This window comes from Fistularia commersonii, chromosome 22 (assembly GCF_037954325.1).
Source record: "Fistularia commersonii isolate RoL2024-O1a breed Wild chromosome 22, RoL_Fcom_v1.0, whole genome shotgun sequence".
In the NCBI taxonomy this organism is placed as follows: Eukaryota; Metazoa; Chordata; class Actinopteri; order Syngnathiformes; family Fistulariidae; genus Fistularia; species Fistularia commersonii.
In genome coordinates, this window is record NC_141305.1 from 8,879,703 (window position 1) to 8,903,801 (window position 24,099).

The 24,099-nt window shown below is 39.2% G+C and overlaps 1 protein-coding gene across 2 annotated transcripts in view; it reads right to left on the minus strand.

Annotated features, from left to right (window-relative positions):
* The window catches only part of pnpla7b (patatin-like phospholipase domain containing 7b), a 31,631-nt gene that overhangs the window by 2,723 nt on the left and 4,809 nt on the right, over nucleotides 1-24,099 (minus strand). Inside the window, exons 7-34 of one of the 2 annotated variants that reach the window (XM_086169884.1) lie at nucleotides 23,811-23,951; nucleotides 22,698-22,857; nucleotides 22,475-22,555; nucleotides 21,729-21,857; nucleotides 21,584-21,664; nucleotides 21,228-21,348; nucleotides 21,060-21,137; nucleotides 19,898-19,974; nucleotides 18,998-19,147; nucleotides 18,308-18,385; nucleotides 12,567-12,772; nucleotides 12,353-12,484; nucleotides 11,723-11,846; nucleotides 10,929-11,118; nucleotides 9,827-9,976; nucleotides 9,099-9,162; nucleotides 7,998-8,166; nucleotides 7,001-7,183; nucleotides 6,363-6,481; nucleotides 5,385-5,541; nucleotides 5,192-5,308; nucleotides 4,972-5,041; nucleotides 4,742-4,858; nucleotides 4,281-4,429; nucleotides 3,404-3,556; nucleotides 2,324-2,437; nucleotides 1,403-1,487; nucleotides 579-706 (exon numbers count right to left, since the gene is read on the minus strand). In XM_086169884.1, coding sequence (XP_086026010.1) covers nucleotides 579-706; nucleotides 1,403-1,487; nucleotides 2,324-2,437; nucleotides 3,404-3,556; nucleotides 4,281-4,429; nucleotides 4,742-4,858; nucleotides 4,972-5,041; nucleotides 5,192-5,308; nucleotides 5,385-5,541; nucleotides 6,363-6,481; nucleotides 7,001-7,183; nucleotides 7,998-8,166; nucleotides 9,099-9,162; nucleotides 9,827-9,976; nucleotides 10,929-11,118; nucleotides 11,723-11,846; nucleotides 12,353-12,484; nucleotides 12,567-12,772; nucleotides 18,308-18,385; nucleotides 18,998-19,147; nucleotides 19,898-19,974; nucleotides 21,060-21,137; nucleotides 21,228-21,348; nucleotides 21,584-21,664; nucleotides 21,729-21,857; nucleotides 22,475-22,555; nucleotides 22,698-22,857; nucleotides 23,811-23,951 — 3,523 coding nt within the window. Of the gene's footprint in view, nucleotides 1-578; nucleotides 707-1,402; nucleotides 1,488-2,323; nucleotides 2,438-3,403; nucleotides 3,557-4,280; nucleotides 4,430-4,741; nucleotides 4,859-4,971; nucleotides 5,042-5,191; nucleotides 5,309-5,384; nucleotides 5,542-6,362; nucleotides 6,482-7,000; nucleotides 7,184-7,997; nucleotides 8,167-9,098; nucleotides 9,163-9,826; nucleotides 9,977-10,928; nucleotides 11,119-11,722; nucleotides 11,847-12,352; nucleotides 12,485-12,566; nucleotides 12,773-18,307; nucleotides 18,386-18,997; nucleotides 19,148-19,897; nucleotides 19,975-21,059; nucleotides 21,138-21,227; nucleotides 21,349-21,583; nucleotides 21,665-21,728; nucleotides 21,858-22,474; nucleotides 22,556-22,697; nucleotides 22,858-23,810; nucleotides 23,952-24,099 lie in introns of those variants that run through there. The other variant, XR_015107880.1, reaches the window with a different exon arrangement.

Genomic DNA, 24,099 nt, shown 5'->3' on the forward strand with positions numbered 1-24,099 from the left:
ATGTGATGTCAGGATAACATATATGATAATGCATCTTTAGCTTAAGATAGGGGTGGGCAAACTACGGCTCGCGGGCCACATCCGTCCCGTTGGTCTTTTTAATCCGGCCCATCAAAGACTGGTACAGAATATACTTGAAGTGCATGATTGGATCAATGAATGGGGAAGCTCAAACAGGAGATTATTTCATTTTTGGAGCTACTTGAGAACACTTCAGAATTTTCCTGAGCTGAATGACACAGATTAGCTTTGTGATTTAGCTTTAACTGTGGCACACATGAATGAGCTGGACGTGAAGCTACAAGAGCAAAACCGGTTTGTGCATGAAATGCAAACAAACGTCAGAGCCTTCAAAACCAATTTATTTTCAAAGCAAATGTTAGACAATGTTCAGACAAATGTCAGACGAGTCTGTATCGTATCTTGCTCTATGTATCGTATCCTGTGCTGACGCGGCCCATCTGTTAAATTTTAAAAGTCAATCCTGCCCCTGGGCCAAAAAGTTTCCCACCCCTGGTTTAACACAATGTAGCTACACCTGTAACTGCATTAGCAAGTGATAGTTCTTTTGATCATACTGTTTCAGCAGTGTCTCCTGTTTCCTCTTCAGTGTGCTCACTGCCTGGAGTGAAGGCTTCCAGGTCAGACATGGCACTCTCAACCGCCTCCTCATCGTAGTCTGTCTGGTATTCATCGGACGGCTCCTCTGGGGGGCAGCAACATTTGAAAAAAGGTTCAAAACATCTGAGAATTTTAACCATTTTTAATTTTTACAGCTTTAATAATAATTCTGATAATAACAATTACAAAATTCCTACTTTTCCACATAGATTTACCTTATTTTGTTGTATTTTGGAGGTAGGTTTTATTTTGAATTGTTTAATTTTCAATCAGCAGTCAGACGTTCTCGGTATACATCTAACCGGTGGAATACAAGACTCAGCTGAATCCTTTCGTCACTGGAAAGCAACGGCTCTGAGATTCCCCGGATGTTTGTCTTACTTACCCAACTTCTGCAGAGGGAAAATCAGTCTGACTGCTGTCATTTGAGGCAGAAAAAGCCAAAATAATGTACTATCTTGTTAATATTCAGGTAATTCTAATCGAACTTTCAGACAAATTCTTACTGATTCTACAATCATTTTTAACCTCATTCGATCTGTTTTTTTAAAATAAAGGTATAAATAATTTCCCAGAAAAGAACAAGAATTTAGGGGACCTTTTTGAGTATCTCTTTTTTTAATGAAAGGGAAATTGGTCAACAATTTTTTATGTTTTTAAGGTTTTCGGCTATGAAGGACAATCATTCCAAGATACGTAATTTTTTTTATAAATAAGAGCAGTCTAATTTCCACTTTTTTTTGTGAATAAACAACATTTGGAATTTTTATAGATGACTGACCATTGATCAGAGCTGCCTTCACAGGCTCAATCCTGGAGACGATCTCTGCCAGGTCTGTGAATGAGGCATTTGGACACATGATCCCCTGCAACACAAAACAAAAAACAAAACAATGACAATTGTTGCTTCAAGAATTTCACAACAAAATGAGAAAAAGATAAAGCAAATAGTATATCGCAATAATTAAAACTGCGGTAAAATGTTTGCATAAACATTTGGGTGTTTTTGCAGTATTCATTCCAATATTTTTTTCAAATTGATGATCTTTATTCAGAGCACAGAAACTTCTGGCGCCATCACGGTTTGCATGAAATTAAGGTATTGACTGCTATTGACAGAGTTAAACTGTAAATATTAAGCTATTATTGATATCTGAATTCAGTGAAAGATTATTAGATTTTAAGACAGTAATATGAGCAAAGCATTGGCGAGATGAACTTAAGTAAAAAAACACCAATTCTATCAAAAATTCTTCTTTGGCGATGTTTATCCATAATGGGTATTTTCAATCCTCATTTTGACTTATTTTCTGTAACGGTTGAGATCATTGAGCAAAATTGAAGAGATTTCATATATTTTACTGCTGACAGACAGAATATTGCTCTTTAAAATCATCCTCATGGTGACAATGTACTATAAGCCGGCAATTCCACAGGGCAACTGCTGCTCCTAATTGTTGTAAGAAACATTTCATCACACTGCATCTTCTAATTATTCTCTGGCACATTTCTACCCCTGTACTTTGCACGTTTGATCAACATGGTTGAACAAAGAGCTTAAAGATATCATGAATATAAGGACATGATAAATGAGCTGGAGTTAAGTAAATTGTACTGAAGCCCCATAGATGAGTATCCTCTATAACCTGTACAAGCAGTTCTGACAAGATTGTACAATATCTACAAATACATTTTCACTCACAGGACTAGTCTTGGTTTTCTGAAAGTCTTGGTGTCTGTCCTTCAGCATGTTGTCCACCACGCCGCTGCGCTGCCATACTTCAAAAAGTGTCTTCCCATGCTGGTATCCCACTTCCTGTGCACGTATGGACGCGTATACGTGTGCAACCACACACAGACAAACATGCATACATACATGAGTGTCTGAATGAGATTCAACGACAATAGATTCTACCAGCCTGAGACTTATACAGACTCATGGTGGTAAAACACTTCCTTGAGACGTGGGGATAATTCTATTATATAAAAACTATAAATCCCTTATGAGTGCCAGTTGTAGCTACCAATCACATAATAACAGCCAATAATGTAGTACATGCTAAAACTAGCAAATTATCAGCCAACAGCGCAATAACTTATTACATTATTGCCAAACCGTTATTGCATTTTTGGCTTTATTACATTTGAAATGGCTCAAATGATTACTTTATTGGCAGGTATGACCTTATTGCTGTTTATTAACCTTATTAGTTGCTACAATCGTGAAAGGTTGTACGTCTCTTAGTGTGGCTGTGGGGTCAAATCATTAAACCAGTCCAAAGAGCCTCCAGATACTTTCTCACTGCAGGTCTTAGCTCATTCCCGTCCTAACATTTCTTGTCTCTTCCAGTTGAATTTATTGAATAACAAGAGGAGACTTGAAACAGTCAAGTCAGTCATTTGCTCTAACGGTGCTGTTTATGCTTGTTTTCTTTTTTATCCAACATAAAGTACCAAAGGAGTTAAAACCTACTTAAATCAGTAACATGCTATAGAAAAAAAGAACTCATGGATTTAAAAATAGCTCTTATTGGTAGGTACTTTCAATGACCTTTTTTTTGTGTGACTTCTTAAAATAGTTGGTTATTTCTTGAGTGTTACTTCAGGTAAAAGGCAGAAATTGTGACCTCAAGTTATAACACTGACCACGTCAAACTGGTATCTCCAACCAATCGTACAGCTATGACCGTAGCTTATAAAATTATATTATCACACACATCCCAAAGCTGTACAATATTTCAGCTGAATAAAACACAAGTAAGGTGTTTAGGATGTTACTCACAGATATTTCATCAAACTTGCTAAACTCTAGTGTGCCGTAGCGGTCGATGGGGGGCCGGATGTACTCGCAGTATTCACTGTCTTTGACCAGCTCCAGCTGCCTCACACAGCAAACATACGCAAGCCGTGTTTGGATCTCTGCCATGTTCAAGACCTGGTGTGAAGAGCAACAGTAAACAGACTAGGACCTTAGAGACAAAATAGCCTGACAGAATATAAACAAGGTAAAATGAGCACAGTCTTTAACATCTACACTAAGTGACTCAATAACAGTTAGATATGTTAAGATGTAATTTTATTCTCAGGTATATTTATTCTCGTTCTGGTGTAATATTTTGACTTATTTGTAGGTGCTGTCACATCCATTTTTGGGTAATTTCTTATGATGTTTTATTCGAATACATTTTCAAGTAACTATTGTCACAATCACTATTAACAAAACTTTCATGCAGGGATTTGTCCTTTGTCAAAAATCGCCTTTCATTTTATATATAGTTTTTGCACATTTGAGGTAATTCATAAATGATATAAATGTAGTTTCTTGCCTTTGGAATTACTGTATATTTATGTAGTTTTAAGTTAATTTCTTCTTTGTTTTTTTTTTTTTGGGGGGGGTGCCTCTTCATAGTAACATTTGACTATGTTTTCGTCTTATTTCCCAAAAAAGCCAACCTACAAATCAGTAGCAAGCACTGTAAATAAAGAAATAAAGCAAATTAGCTTCAAATTGTCACAAAACCAGAAAAAAAGTTATTTCTGATCATTTGACAAAAAACTAGTTTATCGAAAAATATGTGACGTGTCTCTGGCAAGTCTGCAAAACAAGGACTCCAATTCAATTTCAGTTATTTTATCAAAAGTTCCGTCTTTTTTTGCACCTTGACTCTTTCAGCCAGGGGATTGAATCGTTTCCATAGCAACCACCAGCCACTCAGGGAGTCACCATAGTTGGTCAGGTCAGTTTCATCTTGGCTTCCAACATCAATGGCAATCACAACCTTCGCTCCCATGGAGCGAGCCACATCAGCTGCATTGCAAGATTAAGTCAAAGAGACATTTAAATGCTGCTTTGAATATATGTTATGACATTGTTAAGCGATATCAAGACATTTTGAAAGTCTAATCTAGTCACCAATTTGGTCTTCACCAAACCAAATTAGGTTTAGGACTAAACCAAATCCCCGTGTTGAAAGCTGTTTGTGTTAGTTCTTTTAAACTCTTCAATGCAGATGACGGAATTTTAACACCAACCACTTGAAGCACCATTGGAAAATGAGAGCAAAGAGATAAACAAGAATGTCAACATGAAGTATACAAACAAGAGCAGAAAATTCCTCACCAGGCAGGTTGTTGATGTAACCACCATCCATCAGTAAATGACCGTCTTTCGGATCACAGAGAGGAGGCAGGTAGCCAGACAGAGACATACTGGCCCTGACATAACGCCACAGTGACCCTTAAGAATGTAGATAAATAAATATGAGGTAGGGGGTACACCTGGCTTCACCTGGAACCCAACAGATATCTAATATAATATACTGTATGAATTTAGATCTGAAGGCAACATACCGTCAGTATGGACTCTCATAGAGGATGCTGTGATATCAGTTGTGATGTTGAAATATGGTAGCCACAGGTCCTGAAAGGGCAGAGTTTTCACTTTATCAAGAATAAAACTTTAGCTCACTTTGATTCATTTTTTTTCACAATATTGTAATGTATTCATAGGAATACTTATATCAAAATAGCAGCATACATGTTGTATATTGATCACCACATCACAGCTTACCTCTATTTGTTTACCCTTGAAGACAGAACTAATGCCAGAGTTAAAAGAGGCGCCAGAAAACATGGAAGTCACTGGGTAGGTCAGATCAACAATTTTTTTGAAGAGAGATGTCATTTCCTGAAAGATGAGGGAGAACTTGGAATAGTCCTTTGAGAGGGGAAAAAACAGTGTAAGAAAAGACGCATTAACACACCATGGCCCACTCGCGAGCTCGGACCCTCGTCCGACTGTTGCTCTTCTCTTCGGCATACAGAGCCCCCAAGAAGGAGCCGATGGAGGTGCCCCCTACCAGGTCCACTGGGATCCCTGCTTCGTTCAGCGCCCGTAGGATCCCCACCTGGGAGCAGCCCCTGACCGAAACACCACATGATGCATTCTGTTCCCCTGCATGTTAAAAATACATTCTAACTACTGACTATCCTCTGTTTTCATGTCTATACACAACATTTGCGCAATTATTATATAACTTTTCAATATACCGGTAACTAAGATTCCGAGAGAGACAATACAGATATGTGTAATAACCACAAGAGTTCGTCCAGTATTAGCTGTCAGATTTGCTTTAGGTTAGTCAAAAATAAAAATTTTGTTTCGACAAAATGGAAAATAATACAACTCTGAAAAATTAAAAAGCCAACTTGGTTCCTTTTTAGAAAAAAAAAAAGAATCAACATTCCAACACTCGTAAAATGCTCCAAAATTATGAATGTTATCATGACTAAAACTTATCATGACTGAAAAGTGGTTGAAATGAATAGCTCTAATGGTAGAATATTTTGTGCTGCTTTTATCTCTCTGTTTTCCTTGGTATCAGATTCCCACACATCACCGTCTAAGGTTGCCTGGCTAAACTCACTCTCACAAACCACTGCTTTATGTCTTTCAGATTACATCATCAAAAAAGATATAGTCTACCTGCGTGCTCCTACCTACACTCTTAAGACACAACACTGCAACAACTTTTTAAATTGATAAATATATATACATATATATGCATATAAAATATATGATACAAAATAAAATGCATATAAAATACCAAATTATATATGAATTATGGCATGGGATATGATGAACACATCTGCAAATGTTAGTGAACTAACAGAGGAACCTCTGCTTATGGGATCATGTGTTTCACCAGCTGATTGAATTATAGAACATAAAGCATGGATACCTGGCTCCCCCTCCACCCAGCACCAGGGCAATGCTGTTTCCAGTCAGGATTCTCGCCAGGCGGGAAAAGTCAGAATGACGATCAGGACACTTTTCAAACACGCGCTGGTATAGCTCCCGCTGAAATAAACAAACATGCACACACACCAACAGGTTTAGCTTTAATTGTCATATGAGTTACATGTTATATTAAAAAAAACAGTGCAGGTAGAAAAAAACATGGTCGAAGAAGTAGATTTGTGAGACGACAGAGATATTCTCTAAAATGATAAACAGATTAAAAAAAACATTCTCTGCTAAGAATCGAATAGAAGAGAATGTACCTTTAATCGTCCTACAAGGGGGAAATTTCAAAAATAATCAGACTGGAGAAAACACGCATACAGCCATGGAGGAACATGCAAGTTCCATACAGGAAGGCCCCTGGGTCTGGATTTGAACCAGGAACCTTCCTGTTGTAAGGCTACAGTGCCAAAGAAGACTGTCTAATATTTCTTCTTGCAGAAAACATCAAACTTTTTCTAATGACCAGTACAGATCTGAATACTTAAAAACGCAGCAATACCTGATATAAGACCATCAGTTCCTTATGACGCTAAATTGTTTAGCTCATTGTGTATGTGCATGTCTTTGTCGCACCAGTTTGGGTAAGTTCCTCTTGGAAAACACTCTGCGGGGGCAGGACAGGTGATGATGTCTGGAGATCCAGCTTCGCATGTTGAGCCACTCGGCTGTCCCTCTGGGTGGGGGGCCATCCTCCCTGTGCAGCAACACCAGCTGTTTCTGGGCCCGGACAGAGTTGCTCTCCAACATCTGCTCCAACTGCATGCATACCGTGTTTAAGGAAACTTACATTTTTGTTGATATTTTAAGCTTTTCAGTAATGCAGACAAGTATTTTGGTCTCTTCTCAGTTATGATCCTGGTAATTTTCAAAAATAGTATTTCAGGGATCAAATTAGGATCAATATACACTGCTCAAAAAAATAAAGGGAACACTTAAAAAACACATTCTAGATCTAAATGAATGAAATATTCTTATGAAATACTTTGCTCTTTACACAGTTGAATGTGCTGACAACAAAATCACACAAAAATTATCAATGGAAATCAATTGTATCAACCCATGGAGGTCTGGATTAGGAATCAAACTCAAAATTAAAGTGTAAAAACAAACTCCAGGCTGACCCAACTTTGATGTAATGTCCTTAAAACAAGTCAAAATGAATCTGTGTTGCTTCCTGAGTGGGCACTATGATTTCACAGAAGTGTGATTGACTTGGAGTTACATTGTGTTGTTCAAGTGTTCCCTTTATTTTTTTGAGCAGTATATTTTCATGGATTAATATTTCATTAATATTTCTTGAATCACTTTACAAGTTTTTCTCTCTTTTTTAGGGTTACCGTTAATCATTAAGGACACATAAAACCTGTGTACATTTCCTGAGAAGTACTTTATCCTTGTCAGACCTATTGTCCAATAACCTCACCAACAATCACCTTCATCAGTCAAACTATGCTGTGTTGAGAAAAGTGTGTAGAGATACATCTCCCTTGTCTCATGTGTTCAGAATTCTATTCTACACTATTCTATCACCATACAGATATTAAAAATCTTCCATGTGTGGTACACAGACCTTGCCCACAGTGGGCTCCTGTTCCCCGAGTCCTACAATTATAATGCAGTCAGCCTGGCGGATGCAGCGCTGTGTCCAGGGCGTGAGGCTAGGGTCCGACTGATACAGGACAATGCGGTGGATATCCTCCTGCTGGCCAAGCCAGCTGGATAAGCGGTACTCATGCACACTGTGGAAGAAGAGGTGACCTACAGGTAACTATTGTAAATCTATAAAACTCAGGTTTTTTTGTTCAACCTTTCATTTTATGAACTTTATTATGAGCCAGGCACTGGTAAAAATTCACGTCTGCCAGTTTTTTCCCACACTTCCCCTTGTCCCTGAATCAACGGAGACCCTCCCCTTAATATGACAGACTATTTATTTAGAGCTGCAAGTGGAGAGGTTTGGTCTTGGGTCTGCATTCTTCGAAGTGTTCCTATCCAGTCAGATTCCTGCCTGCCATCGTGTAACACAACTGTCTTGCTATGCTGAGTTTGTAATTGTGTTCATTACTGCACATGCTTTTATCGCGTGCATGTTAGTATTTTGGCTGTTTATTCAATTAATGAATAATACCAAAGACTTTGTGAAGTTTATTTGAAATCCTTTTGCCTTGCCTTAAAATTGTCCGAACAACAGAATTAGTCAACAACTACTTTTACTAACTGCTGACTGTGAATTCTTGTTAATGAAATTATTTTCCAATTTTTATTTTTAATATGTCCCATAATTTTCAGCCAATTTTTTTTCATTTTCAATTTTCCTAATCTCAATAGATATTTAATATTTAAAAAAACTTATCACATATTTACAGGTAATTTATTTTCAACTAATTATGATGTTTAAGCAAATTTAAAACTGATTGAGAGGATTTTGTTTTTGATGATTTTCAGGTATATATAAATGGACCAATTTTATGAGTTTTCTAAGTTTTTTCCTTAGTTTCCTTAGTTTTTTCCATCTACCTTAGTCATAGTCATGTCATGCCTATGAACTTTTACAATATTCATGGGATTAAGCATACATCGTCAGAAAAGAAGCTCTGCCCAGTTAACATGATGGTCACTAGTTTAACTTCGAATAAATGTCGTAGCTTCATCTGTTCAGTAATTGAATTACCTGTCGAGAGCAGCAGAGCCCAGGCGCTGTTTGATTATGTCACTTGTCAGGAGCAGGGTGGGGCCTACAGAGAACAAGAACAAATTAAACACAATTTAAAATATCTGCAAATGAAAATGCACAATAAATTGCATATTAGGTGAATTGGTTTTATACTCCTTAATTTCTTTGAACAGACAGCACTCACCTTACTTATCATACATATGTTAATAATTTTTACATTATAGTCACTTTACAATTAGAAATTTCATTCATAAAACCTTGTACTGTTAGGTTGCAGCGAGAAAGCCTATCCCATATGTTATTGGGCTAAAGGTAAAGCACAAACTATCAACTCTGTTGATCACAGACACATATAGACACACGACCCTTTATTCTCTATATCTCACATCTTTAATCGACCTAATGCATGTTTTTGGACTGGGGGGGGGGGAGGCAGAGGAAAAAACACACAGACACATCAAGCGCTTGCAAACATCACACAGAAACCAGGAAATTAACGTTACAAAGACAACAGTACTTATAACCCAGCTACCATTTTTGTCATACTCCAACATTGATGACACCATGCCCTCTGCAGGACCCACATTAGGAGGTTACATTTTCAACAGTAGAAAATACTTGTAAGGGGTTTATATGTATCTCTCTATCACACATACAGAAGCGTATCCTGGCCCTTTGGGAAAGCCACGGCATTGTGAATGTGCGTGTAAATGTGATGTGAGTACCGATGCCATTGAGCGCATGCTGAAGCTCCAGGGTGAAGGCAGTGAGAGGAACCTCCTCAGACACTGGCAGGATGGCCACAGTGGACAGGTTGGATGCAGGGTTACCAGCGTCCCATTTACTCGTCGGGGTATGAAGGGCCAGGCTTCGAGCTGCAAGGAAGAGGGATGGGGTATCTTATACATAACAAACAACATTTTCAGCTCATAAGTATGTGCATTTTAATTCCCAGGGAGTCTGAAATTTTAATATGTTTAATGTAATATCTTAACATACATCAATCAGGCAACATTTTAAGAGGTAACAAGGTTTTTTTTTTGTTTACATTTCTTTTAAGTTACGTGTTACATAATTGGTATTAAAGATTAACTCAGCCCAACCCTGGTCATGTTTTAGGGTTAAAGAAATAATATCAACTTTTAATTGCAAACGGTAACCTGAACTGTTTTACAACATTGGTGAAGAATGAACTTGTTGTTTTTGATTTGAAAATTTGGTAACTATAATCTATCCTATATATCTATCCTTTGTCCCTTTGTCCTCCTTTGGGACAAAAAGTACTGAAAAACTGGGAGAAACCGGCTTTAACCCCCCAGGTCATATAAGTTTGGAGTAATAATCTTTATGAGCCTTTTTCTTTTTTGCCATTTCGGAGAGCTTTTAACTTTCATTATTAAGTTTTATACTGCCAGTTTACATCTGAACGTGAATGTCCTTCCACTTATAATATGAAATATAATGTTACATATAATTAGATTACAATTACCCAAAAACTGTCCCATTGTGAAATCATACCAGGAGGGACCTGGCTGGCTGCTGAGCCTGTCACTGACATGATTTATTTGCATCATAATATGCTATGAGGACAATACTGTTTAGATGGCGTGTGTGTTTGGAAGTATTTTTGTGCATATTGAATGATTTATTGTCTTCATGTTTGACCATCAATGTGCTAATGGATTCATTATATTTCTCCTGTTTTTTGACCCCCAACTTCACAGCGGGTTACACTACAACATAACTAGTAACTACTGAATGGCATTAATATAAGTGTAAAATTAACGCTGCCCAGAACCATCCCATCCCAGGGGTTCTTTTGTTTACCAGCCAGAGGTCCGTTGACCTGCTGCATGTTGCCCAGGATCTTCTGTCCTAGCAGGTGGATGAGCCTGGTGACCACCTGAGGATATCTCCTCTTGATGGAGGTCAAAGCTCCTTCAGGCAGCTTGGCCAGCTCAGAGTCCCTGACGGCATGAACCGTGGTTGCCCGGTTCATGTGAGTCAAAGCCTCAACCTGAACAATCACCACAATATGATCTTAGCTCTTTGTCAGTTCTTATATGGTACTGCATGAAACAGGGTTGCTGTTATCAGAATTCATATTCCAGGTTTTTTTGGTGTATGGTATATATATGTGTAACAGAGCGAGTGCTTTAATTTAACTTAAATTTGAACAATATTCTGAGTTCATTTTCAGGTAATTTAGCCACATTTCCTGATCATTTCTTATACCTCTGAATTTTCGTTAGATTTCGGCTTACACCTGACTGATTTTCATTAAGTTTTGGAAAGATTTTCATCTGATTTCTTGCTGATTTGGGGGGTGATTATCATAAATATTCAAAACGTTTATGCTCTGATTTGTACAATGATAACATTTTAGCTTCACTGTGTTTATAAGTCATATTACATCTCAGGTTCTGCATTTTCAATAAAAAATGGAGAATATTTTCAAGGAAATAATCAGAAAAAAATAAGAGATGGATTTCCAGGACATTTTGTATTTCATCTGCTTAAATGACTTCAATGATTTGCAAATCGCTCAACTGTTTTCTTCTTTCACTTCATTTTTTTAAGGAGCAAATGCGTACACATATAAAAAGACTTGTGGTACTCACCACACCAATAAGGTCCCCCCTGCCATACTCCCCAGCCAGCTGCTTCTTCCCATCATCCTTTGCAACGACAGAACGCAGACGACCGCTGAGGACGATAAAGGTGCTATCCGACCTGTCACCCTGTCTGGACACATCAATTCTTCATTAGTTCGATTATATTTTCTTTGTCCATGTCATTATTTGTAGAATTGCAATTATTCTGTTGACATGGTTTCCTTTGCTGCATCAGTTTTACAGTATATGTGTTTGAATGGGAAGGGTCCTAAACAGGGATTAAAAGATATAGATACAATGCATTTTCATTACATGTAAAATGCCTAATACTGTCTTATTAAAGCGGATTCTAGGGCTGGTTGATCGTAAAAAAGTATTCATGTGAAATTGCTATTTTTTTTTTTATTGTTGTGGCACCGATGTGTACAATACCAATTTAAAGAACAGAAAATAGCTTTAAGTCGTCTTTAAAAAAAGATGGCACAACAACAATGAACATTCGACGCTTTATTTTGTAAATTCTTGATTTCTAAGTACTATTTTTTTCTGAAAAAAAAAAGTCTCACTGTAGAAAATATGATGCAGCATGACAATTATATTTAATTTGTTTTCAGGTAAATGTACAAATATAGACACCTGTAGACAGCACGTCCAGCTTCCAGCGCCATCCAGTCCAGGGCAAAGTCTATTTGCCTGACAAAAGGTGACACCCTCTTCACCACAGTGTGAGCCACATTCAGGACCACCTGGGGCTCCTCACGCATGATCCTACAACATTGAAACTGACTGTTTGTAACGGTCAGTGCTATCATTGTGTGTATGGGTGTGTGTGTGTATCTGTATGTCCTACTCATAAAAGTGAGCCTTGGATATGGAGAGGAAGGTGCAGTCTCGTTGAGCTCGCACCGTGAAGATGAGAGGCTCCCCTGTGAGGACGGCCAGGTGACCCACCATCTCACCTGGGTGGGTGACAAACAGCAGGGACTCATCCTGACGGTCAATCATCCTCTGGTAAACGTGGAGCAAACCTGAGATGACAAATGCCACACTCACGTCCTGCAATTCAAGACAATTGGAGAGGGAGCACCATGAGTTCGGAACTGTGCTGGACAATATACACAATCAAATGAGATAAGTTAGTCAGCAGCCTAAATGCATGGGCAGAGTGACTTTTGGGAAAGACATTGGTTTAAAGGGCACAGTATGCCATAATACAGAGGCGGTAAAAAAAGAACAAGAAAAAGCAGAGAAAACAGAGTCTGATTGAATGCAAATAACATCCTGAGCAAGACTTCGGAAAGGCAGTGTTCCTCTTCTGTGTTAAGACTCAGTGACATCAGTGAACCTCAGGCTAAGCCCATTTCTGCACCGCTGCCTTAAAAAGTTAAAAAATAACAGGAAATGTAGGTGAACATCTCAGCGGTAGTGATGAGTGTTGGGCTTCTGCCCCCAAGCAGAGGATCTGTACGCCAGTAAAACAAAGGAGATCAATTTGGACTTAAGGATGGAGAAAGGAGACACCCATCCCTCCCTCCACATCAACGGCATGAAAGTGGAACAGTCTCCGGCATCAAATTCCTGGCGACCAACATCTCTGAGAACCTGTCCTGGACAGCTAATACCGCCGACCTGATAAAGAAGGCGCATCAGCGTCTCTTCTTTCTGAGGACTCTGAAAAAGAATCATCTGTCTACTGACATCCTGGGTAGCTCCTCCCGCTGTGCGACAGAGAGAGCCTCCTGACCAACTGCGTGACAGTTTGGTATGGGAATTGCTCTGTTGCTTATCGCAAGGCACTACAGAGGGTGCTAAAGAGGATGTCTACATGAAGAGAGGCCTGCGCAGCATTTTCAGAGACCCCTCTCATCAAGCTAACAGACCAGCTCCTCCCCTCCAAGAGGCAATGCAGGAGCCTGCAGACCAAAATCAGCAGGTTCAGGAATAGCTTCGTCCCCACAACGGTCACCCAACTGAATTCTGTCCAGAAGTGATCTTCACCACCCTCTTATCCTCACCAGCACCTGGTCAGTGCAGTCCTCTCAGCTCTGCAGCAATCTGCATTTTTCATAGATGTATATAACTGATTATAACATGCTCATCTGGTTACATGATTTATACTTGTATATTCTGTAAAATTCTGAATATTCTGTATAACTGTTCATATGACATCTCTATATTATCCAATTTGTAGAGTTCCATTACACGCCTGCATAGTTATAGTTACATTGGTATATTCTGTATAATTGTTCATATAACATCTCTTTATTATGCAATCTGTAGAGTTACTGTATAAGACATCCGTATATTTAGAGTTCCATCCGTATATTGCCATCTATTTATCATACTAATCACTACCTATTTGTAGATAATCTGCACATAAAAATCCACCTTATCCACCTTTACTTGCACTAGCTGAAAAGCAATTGCTTTGATTCTTTAATACTAAATTTATCTGTAAATACTGCACATTCTGTACATATGCACCTCTGCTTTTTGGACTTTTGATCAGATGCTAACTACATTTCATTACTCTGAATCATTACAGGTGTAATGACAATAAAGTTGAATCTAATCCAATCTAATCTAATCTAATCTAATCTAATCTAATCTAATCTAATCTAATCTAATCTAATCTAATCTAATCTAAGATAAACTAATCTAAACTAATCTAAGCTAATCTATTTGCAACACTAGTAGGTCAGAAAATATCTACAAAGTTGGACAAGATTTATGAAGCAGCAGTTGCGACTAAATAAAGACTTTATACAACATGTGACTGTAAACACCCGTAAAGGGTTGTTAAAGAATAACTGCCAGATGTGAGGCAGGGCTTCAAGGTCTGGTTGTTTTCAAACACAGCATTAATAACTGTCCTCAGAACATACCCCAGTCAGTGTTTACTTAAGATTATATGTTGGTCTCTGGTAGAACAGAGGGGGAGCATCAACGATGTCTTGACCAAGTGTTGAGAATGTCAGAGGGAGGTCTTTGTTAATAATACTTCAGTTTGGTTTTCGAGGGTCTAACTTTTTTGACCAAGGCAAAACAAAGTTGGTGTTGTAAAAAAGGCCCAAAGTCTAAAGAATCTACACAGGTAAAGTCAGTTTTGGGCTTAGTGAACTACTGTAGCATATTCTTACCGTACCTTTCCACTGTACCTGCCCTTATAATTAGCTATTATACAAGGACAGCGTGATGAATTTACTGTTTAAACATTAATATTACTGACTTTCCAGAATATGTTAACATTCTTTCACTTCAGCAAGGCTTTGAATGCAGGACTTCACAGCCTGCGTTACTAATTTACAGCAGTAAATGGTCCAAATAACATGCACATCCCTGGTAGTAACAATAATGCAGTAATGCAGCCTCAGGGCGGCACTGGCCCGTGCCTCTCCAAGCCTGCCTTGGGGGGGGCACGGAGCAGTGTCTCCCTGTGCCGGTCCCAAGCCCGGATAAATGCAGAGGGTTGCGTCAGGAAGGGCATCCGGCGTAAAACTTTTGCCAAAACCAAATATGCGAGACAACCAAAACTATACCATACCGGATCGGTCGCGGACCGGGTTAACAACGACCGCCATTGGTACTGATGACCTACAGGGTACTAATGGAAATTGGGCTACTGTGGGTCGAAGAACAAGAACAAGAAGAAGAGGTGGAGTGCGTGTTCGGAAGCAGAGAGAGAGGAGGAAGGGAAAGAGTCTGGGACTGAGAGTAGGGACTTTGAATGTTGGGACTATGACAGGAAAAGGTAGAGAGCTGGTCGACATGATGCAGAGAAGGAAGGTGGATATACTGTGTGTCCAGGAGACCAGGTGGAAAGGTAGTAAGGCTAGAAGCTTAGGAGCAGGCTTTAAGTTGTACTATTACGGTACTGACAAGAAGAGAAATGGAGTAGGAGTTATCTTGAAGGAGGAGTTTGTTAGGAACGTCCTAGAGGTGAAAAGAATGTCAGATAGACTTATGAGTCTGAAACTGGAAATCGAAGGTGTGATGCTCAATGTTGTTAGTGGCTATGCCCCGCAGGTGGGATGTGAATCTGAAGAGAAGGAGAAGTTCTGGAATGAGTTAGATGAAGTGATGCAGAATATTCCCAGAAATGAGAGAGTGGTCATTGGTGCAGACTTCAATGGACATGTTGGTGAAGGCAATAGAGGGGATGAAGAAGTGATGGGCAGATTTGGTATCCAGGATAGGAATGCAGAGGGACAGATGGTGGTAGATTTTGCAAAAAGGATGGAAATGGCTGTAGTGAACACCTTTTTCCAGAAAAAACAGGAACATAGGGTAACTTATAAGAGCGGAGGTAGGAGCACGCAGGTAGACTACATCTTGTATAGACGAGGTAACCTGAAAGAGATTAGTGACTGCAAAGTAGTTGTAGGTGAGAGTGTAGCCAGACAGCATAGGATGGTGGTTTGTAGGATGACTCTGGTGACAAGGAAGATGAAGAGGACAAAGGCAGAGCAGAGGACAAAATGGTGGAAGCTGAAAAGGGAGGAGTGTTGCATGGTTTTCAGGGAGGAGTTGAGAAAGGGTCTGGGTGGTCAGGGTGAGCTTCCAGATGATTGGACAACTACAGCTAGTGTTATCAGGGAGACAGGTAAAAGAGTACTTGGTGTGTCATCTGGAAGGAAAGTAGATAAGGAGACTTGGTGGTGGAATGAGGAAGTGCAGGAGTGTATACAGAGAAAGCGGTTAGCGAAGAAGAAGTGGGATACTGAGAGGACTGAAGAGAACAGACAGGAGTTCAGGGAGGTGCGGCGAAAGGTAAAGATAGAGGTAGCAAAGGCAAAACAAAGGGCTTATGATGACTTGTATGCTCGGTTGGATAGTAAGGAGGGTGAGAATGATCTATACAGGTTGGCGAAACAGAGAGATAAAGATGCAAAGGATGTACAACAGGTCCGGGTGATAAAGGACAGAGAGGGAAATGTATTGACAGATGCTAGAAGAGTGATGGGAAGATGGAAAGAGTACTTTGAAGAACTGATGAATGTGGAAAATGAAAGAGAGGCAAGGGTAGAAGAGGTGACTATTGTAGACCACAAAGTAGCAAAAATTAGTAAAAGTGAAGTGAGGAAGGCATTGAAGAGGATGAAGAGTGGAAAAGCAGTTGGTCCTGATGATATACCTGTGGAGGTGTGGAAGTGTCTAGGAGAGGCAGCGGTAGATTTTCTGACTAGATTATTCAACAGGATCTTAGAGAGTGAGAAGATGCCTGAAGAATGGAGACAAAGTGTGATGGTGCCTATTTTTAAGAATAAAGGGGATGTGCAGAATTGTGGCAACTACAGAGGGATAAAGTTGATGAGCCATACAATGAAGTTATGGGAAAGAGTAGTGGAAACTAGACTGAGAGCAGAAGTCAGCATTTGTGAACAGCAGTATGGCTTCATGCCTAGGAAGAGTACTACAGATGCAGTATTTGCGTTGAGAATGCTAATAGAAAAGTACAGAGAAGGCCAGAGGGAGTTGCACTGCGTTTTTGTAGACCTAGAAAAAGCATATGACAGGGTGCCAAGAGAGGAGCTCTGGTATTGTATGAGGAAGTCTGGAGTGGCAGAGAAGTATGTTGGACTGGTGCAGGACATGTATGCTAGCTGTGAGACACTGGTACGGTGTGCTGTAGGGGTAACAGAGAAGTTCAAGGTGGAGGTGGGACTCCATCAGGGATCAGCACTGAGCCCCTTCTTGTTCGCAATGGTGATGGATAGGCTGACAGATGAGGTTAGACAGGAATCCCCATGGACCATGATGTTTGCGGATGACATTGTGATCTGTAGTGAGAGCAGACAACAGGTAGAGGAAAATCTAGAGAGGTGGAGGTATGCTCTGGAAAGGAGAGGAATGAAAGTTAGTCGCAGCAAGACAGAATATATGTGTGTGAATGAGAGGAACTCGGGTGGAGCGGTGAGGCTACAGGGAATGGAGATCAAGAAGCTGGAGGATTTCAGGTACTTAGGGTCAACAGTCCAGAGCAACGGAGAGTGCGGAAAAGAGGTGAAGAGACGGGTCCAAGCAGGTTGGAATGGGTGGAGAAAAGTGTCAGGGGTACTATGTGATAGAAGACTATCGGCCAGAATAAAAGGAAAGGTGTACAAGACAGTGGTGAGACCAGCGATGATGTATGGACTAGAAACTGTTACAATGACCAAAAGACAGCAGGCAGAACTAGAGGTTGCAGAGATGAAGATGTTGAGGTTCTCTTTGGGAGTGACCAGGATGGATAGGATCAGGAATGAATCTATCAGAGGGACGGCACATGTTCGATGTTTTGGAGAGAAGGTCAGAGAAGCCAGACTGAGATGGTTCGGTCATGTACAGAGAAGAGATAGTGAATATATTGGTAGACGGATGCTGGAATTGGAGCTGCCAGGCAAGAGGTCTCGAGGAAGACCAAAGAGAAGATTTATGGACGTAGTGAGAGAGGATATGAAAGTAGCTGGTGTGAGAGAGGAAGATACAGAGAATAGGGTTAGATGGAGAAAGTTGACTCGCTGTGGCGACCCCTAACGGGAAAAGCCGAAAGAAGAAGAAGAATCCCTGGTAGTAACATATGTTATATTAAGGATTTGTATTAAGTCTGACCTGGTCTCCCTGGTGGGCTACGACACAGGAAGCTTTAACCTGGCGAAGAGTCACCCTCCCCTCAAGCAGGCTCGGGTCCTGTTGAAGAAAAAGGACATGTTTGAGAAAAAGAGGACATGTTTTGGGAGTGCCAAAGACCTTAAGACCAAGGGGGTGAATAATATTCATTGATCCAAAACAATGCAAAAAAAAATGGTTAAGACATCATGACAAAGATAAAATGTAGGTTTCTGAGGTTAAATCTGCTGACAACTGCTAATTCTATGAATATCAAGGTTTGTTGATATTTTGATTCTTTAAAATGTATCAAGTGTCCAAAGACATAACTACACTGGTTCATTTTTATCAATGTATTTCATTTTTTTTTTTAAAGTTTTTATGTTACTGCTGCTGGGAATCCTTCACATCTCTAGTGCTCTGTTTCGCCAACCTGTATATATCAGTCTTCCCTCTTACTGTTCAATTGAGAGTACAAGTTATCGCACGCCCTTCATTTGGTCAATGCTACTTGTACCCTCGCTTTACGGTGCATCATCTGGTTCTCCTGTCTGCTCTCTTCAGTCCCCTCAGTGTCCCACTTCTTCTGAGCTAACATCTTTCTCTGTATATATTCCTGCAATTCCTCATTCCACCACCAAGTCTCCTTATCTACTCTCCCTCCAGATGACCCTCCAATCTGCCACCTCTCACCTGTAACTGGATGACCTGAAGCAAGTCCTTTTTGGCAGCTTGGAAAATGGCGTTGACTTTATTATGATTGGCATTCCCGCTTCTGCCATCACCGTATTGGTAAACAGCTGAGGGTGCTTGTTGCATGGTCACACTCTTCTTCAGAATAGACTGAGGAGACAAAAAAAAAGGCAGTCTTTTAAATCAATTTACTTTTAGTATTACAATTTTTGAAAACATTACTGGTTTATTTCCTAAATTATTTGTTACTTATTTTAAGATAATTAAATAATCATATTTTTACATAGATACTTTCTCATTTTCAAGCAATCATCCAAACACAGTATACAGTGTATTATCTCGCCTCCTTGTCAAGAGACTATGGAATTTTATGTCTGAGGTAACTTTAGGCTTAAATAGAGCCATATTAGATCCGGTAAATACAAATCAGACAAGAAACCAACAAAACATAGCTGGGGTGTGAAAGGTAAAACATAATACATTGTTTGTGAGAAACAAGTCTCATATTGTTATTCATGAAACTCACAAGAAAAATAATGTAATTTTTGAGACATAATAGTGGCAAATTTATGAGAAAAACCTACAACTTTTTTTTTTTTTCATTATCCATGTTGGCTATGAATGTCAACTTATACGTATATTTAACCAAAACAATCCAAGTTTGAAATAAAATGTTAGGAGAAAGCTGCAGTTTATACATCCATGCATTACATAATAATGACATAAATCACAAAATAAGAACACATTTTTTTCATGTTTTGCCTTCTTGCTGTTCTATGTCATTAAGTTCTGATATGTCCATTATCTGTCAAATTCCATTTGAAAGCAGCATAAATGACAGATTAGAAGAGACACACTGCCCCTTAAAAGCACAACACCTCAACTCATCCAAAAACAGACCTTCACTACACAGGAGGGCACTGCCTCCTCAGTGGTGACTCGACCCTGGACTCTATTGAGATCAGCTGATATTTCACCTGCAGAGGAAAAAAGCATGCGGTTATCAGGTTTGTAATAAGTTGAGTAGCTTTTTTTTTTTTTGCTTTTACACCATTTCTAAGGATTCATTCAAATCTATCACATTAGGAAAAGAGGAGATCCCAGCATGTCTACAGTCACTACAGCCTATGAAATATCTTAAATCTTTTCCACATCTCACCCTCATACAAAACTAAATATATATTTGTTAATTTAGTGGTTTCCCTTGATGTAATTTTCATGAGGCACTTGAAAATGTGCATTCAGATATACATATAGAAACATGGCAAATCAGTCTCACATATTCTGATGTTGGTGGGAAAATGTTTTTTGCTAATTTAGTTTCTTTAACAGACTTTGATTGTAAAACAAATGTCCTCCAGTCCCCAAGGCAATATACCCTGCAGCCATACTTACAAGCAGTTACTAATTAAACACTAGCGTTTTATCCAAAGACAATGTATATATTTGAATTATATTTAACAGTTAACGGCTGGATGTTTATGCTTCTTTAATTTCAAAATGTGTTAAATGTGTAGAATATGATTTCCAAAATAAATTACTTCACCATCCTGTCAGAATATGCGGTTGCAAATTGTTTATTTTCTGACACAGTTGTCTGGACATCATCACAGAAAAGAAAAAAAAAGGTTAATTCTATTTTTTACTTTTTACTTGACCTTAATATGGGCTTGTCCAAAGCCAGGCCCCAGGGCAAATCATGGATTATAGAGAGATTTTAAAATGTCCCCAATTCATCGTGCACACATTGCAGTCACTGCAAACTAACAGCAGAACTCCTCACACACTCGTTTATCAATATGTCAAACTCTTGGTAGAGAAAAAAAAATACTGTGACATTTTGGGATCTGGGGAAAAAATAAGGAGGTCACAAGTGGGAAGAGTAATGTAAATAGGCCTCAGCCCAATAATACACTCAAATTTATCAACTCACTATAAATGATTGTAAACTTTGTAAAATCTCACAACACACACACTCACAAAAAAAAAATAGCTGCAGGTATCTTCAGGGGAACCAAATATGCATGTATGGATACTTAAGAAAGTCACAGTATATATATACCTGTGACAGCCGTTGAACCGGACAGAGGGCGTGGCTTCTTGTTTTTTGATGAGGAAGAGTCGGAGAGACTGGCTTTGTCTGGATTACGTCAGCAAGATAAAGACATTTATAAGGTAAATTTGCCTACTGACTTTGAGTTACTAAATAGATGAAGCTGCGTTTGCCCACCTGGGTCCAATTTTTCTCCTCCTGGCTCCTCCGTTTGTGAGAGTTGCCGTCGGAGGCCCCGATGCTGATGAGCGTCGCCCAGAACGTGGGCCACCGACACCAGAGAGATGGCCTGACTTTCCTGTGATGCACAAAAAGACGGCTCTATTTCACATCACTGTTCAAAGCAACACTGTAGTAGTCAATTGATTTTTATGTTTTTATTTTGATTTTTGATTTGCTTTTATCCTTTTTACCAACTTATGCGCTAACAATGAATGGTACAAGTTGAGTACAGTTACTTTCTCATCAGTAACAGTCCATGTGATGAGTGATTATGTGAACCGTACAGATTTGAAAACAGTATGAAGTCATACCATGTTGAAGAGCTCAGTGGTCAGGCCCAGATAATTATGTAGTGCCAGGAAGGTGACCCTCTGAAGCCGCACCATGATTATCTACAAGAGTGGGGGGTTAATGTTGATAGATGACTGAATTTATGTACCTGCTTTTTCACATTACCTGGACAACACGGACTAAGGTCTCAGGATACTTGTCAAAGACTGACTGAAAGGCCACAGCAGGAAGACGAAGGATGGTGGATGGAATGGTGGCCCTGGCAGAAACAGTCTTGTAAGGAGCTGGATAGCCCTGGAATGGATAAAAACTGTATCTTTAACACCTTAACTTAATCATTTGGACTTTCATTTTTTGGATAAAACACCTTGAGAATCATCTTCACTACATACATACACAAAATGATACACACAAACACACACACACACCACTTGGATTAAGTCATCCACATTGCAACACTGCATGACAGAAAATCATGGCGTAAAATAAGTTAAAACAAGAACGAGCAGCTTCAAAATAAACAGACACTGATGGCTAAAAATATATGAATTGAAGAAATTGATATTTCAGTTGAATGCAGTGTATGTATACATATTTATGTATGTATACCTATATATACATTTATTCATGTATATATATAATAATAATAATAATAATAATAATTATTATTATTATTATTATTATTATTATTATTACTATTGCATTGGAAAGTCATTGGATTAGGTACTTGATCATCAGAGGTACAACACAGAAACCATAGACAGTTTTAAAAAAAAAATTCAATTTCTGCCGTTACATTTACTTTGCATAGGAATTCCAAGTCAGTAAATGTACCCACTTTGGGACAATGTCATAACTGTGAAGTGCAGGAAAATTTAACAAGAAGCGTTGAGAACAAAGTGTAGATGCACCGTGATGATGTCCAGGATACTGAGCAAACTGTGGACGCTGTCCCCTGGCAGAACCTCCTTCACCACTAGGTCTGTGCCATCCTATGGCAGGAAAACAGAAGCACAGATTCATAACAGATGAATATTCAACATATGCCCATGAGATACTACCCATGACCACCTGATGTATTGTCAATGTCAACATTGTTTATTAAATGCTTTAGAAAGTCATCTGGGAACTTACACTCTCATGGATGCAAAGCTCCAAGTGGCCATCTTGAACGACATAAATACTGTCATCTGTGTCACCTGGCCGAAAGAGACACTCCCCCTGGTGGAGCTGGATCAGCACCATGTGCCGACAAAGTTCCAGAAAGAGGGGCTTCTCGAAGTGTCCTAGCACCCTGCATGTGCACATATACGTGGAAACACACACACACAAGCAATAACCACAATGGTGATCAACTATTGGAGAACAGTATGATGATGTCATGGAATCACTATGAAGCAAGAACACAAAAAAAACGGCACACCCCATACCTTTAACGACATTGTTTCTGCAGATTCCCCACTGATTTTGAAGTGATTTCTTTTACTTTTTTTCCTGATTTATTTGTGATTTGTTTTTGAAATGCTTGGGTCCTCATTGCTGATTTTTTTTTTTTTAAATATTAATTTTTTATTTATTTTTCTTTTTTTGTATGGATTTCATTCTCATGGTTTGTGGATTCGAAACAGCTTAGTACATTTGAATATTGCGGCTTTTCTATGATGTAAAAATAGATAAGTAACCTATTCAAGAGAATTTGAAAAAATTACATCTGGCAAATGGTGGAACGGGTAACCAGCACAGTGAGTTACCATTTTCACTCTATGTGACTGGCTAGTGGCAAATTGCGGCTACATGTGATTCTAAAGCAACCCTTGAAAACTATCTGTTTTAATGTTGCTGCTGCTTGAATGACAATGTCCGTGCATATTTTTTGATCAAATACTTATAACATATGGGTACATGTCGTTGTGTCTGCGTACCATACATTATACTTAAACAGGAGAATAAAATACCCATTGGATTGGCCCATACAAGCTAGAAATTAAGATTAAGCATCATTGTCAACACAGTGCCTGTTTGAATGACTCTCATTAAAACTATTTTTATGATAAGGGGGATATATTTTGTCTCATATTAATCTTCCTGTCTTTAACTGAGCATGGTATTCTTAAATCAACAAGAAGTTGCCCCAGAACTCTACAAAAAAAAAAAAAAGTGAACTAAATAAATCTTGTCATGATGAGAAAAAAAACTATAAAAAGGATACAGTACATGTATTAGATAATATAGATTTATATTTCTTACCTGACATTTTTTAGCATGTAAAGGACTTCTGAGGGAAGGTGGGAGTTCTGCACATCAAACTCGGTCAGGTCAGCCTCCAGCAAGCAAGGCGGGGGCTCCTTGAGCTGCAGAGTGGGTGGTTCCCTTCGGATACGCAGGATCCTGGGGCATGCATGCGCGCGTGCGCACACACACACACACACACACACACACACACACACACACACACACACACACACACACACACACAGACAATCTCATTCAAAAAGCTGGAAACGCCACCTCTTGCCTGGGATAGGCTTTAGGCCCC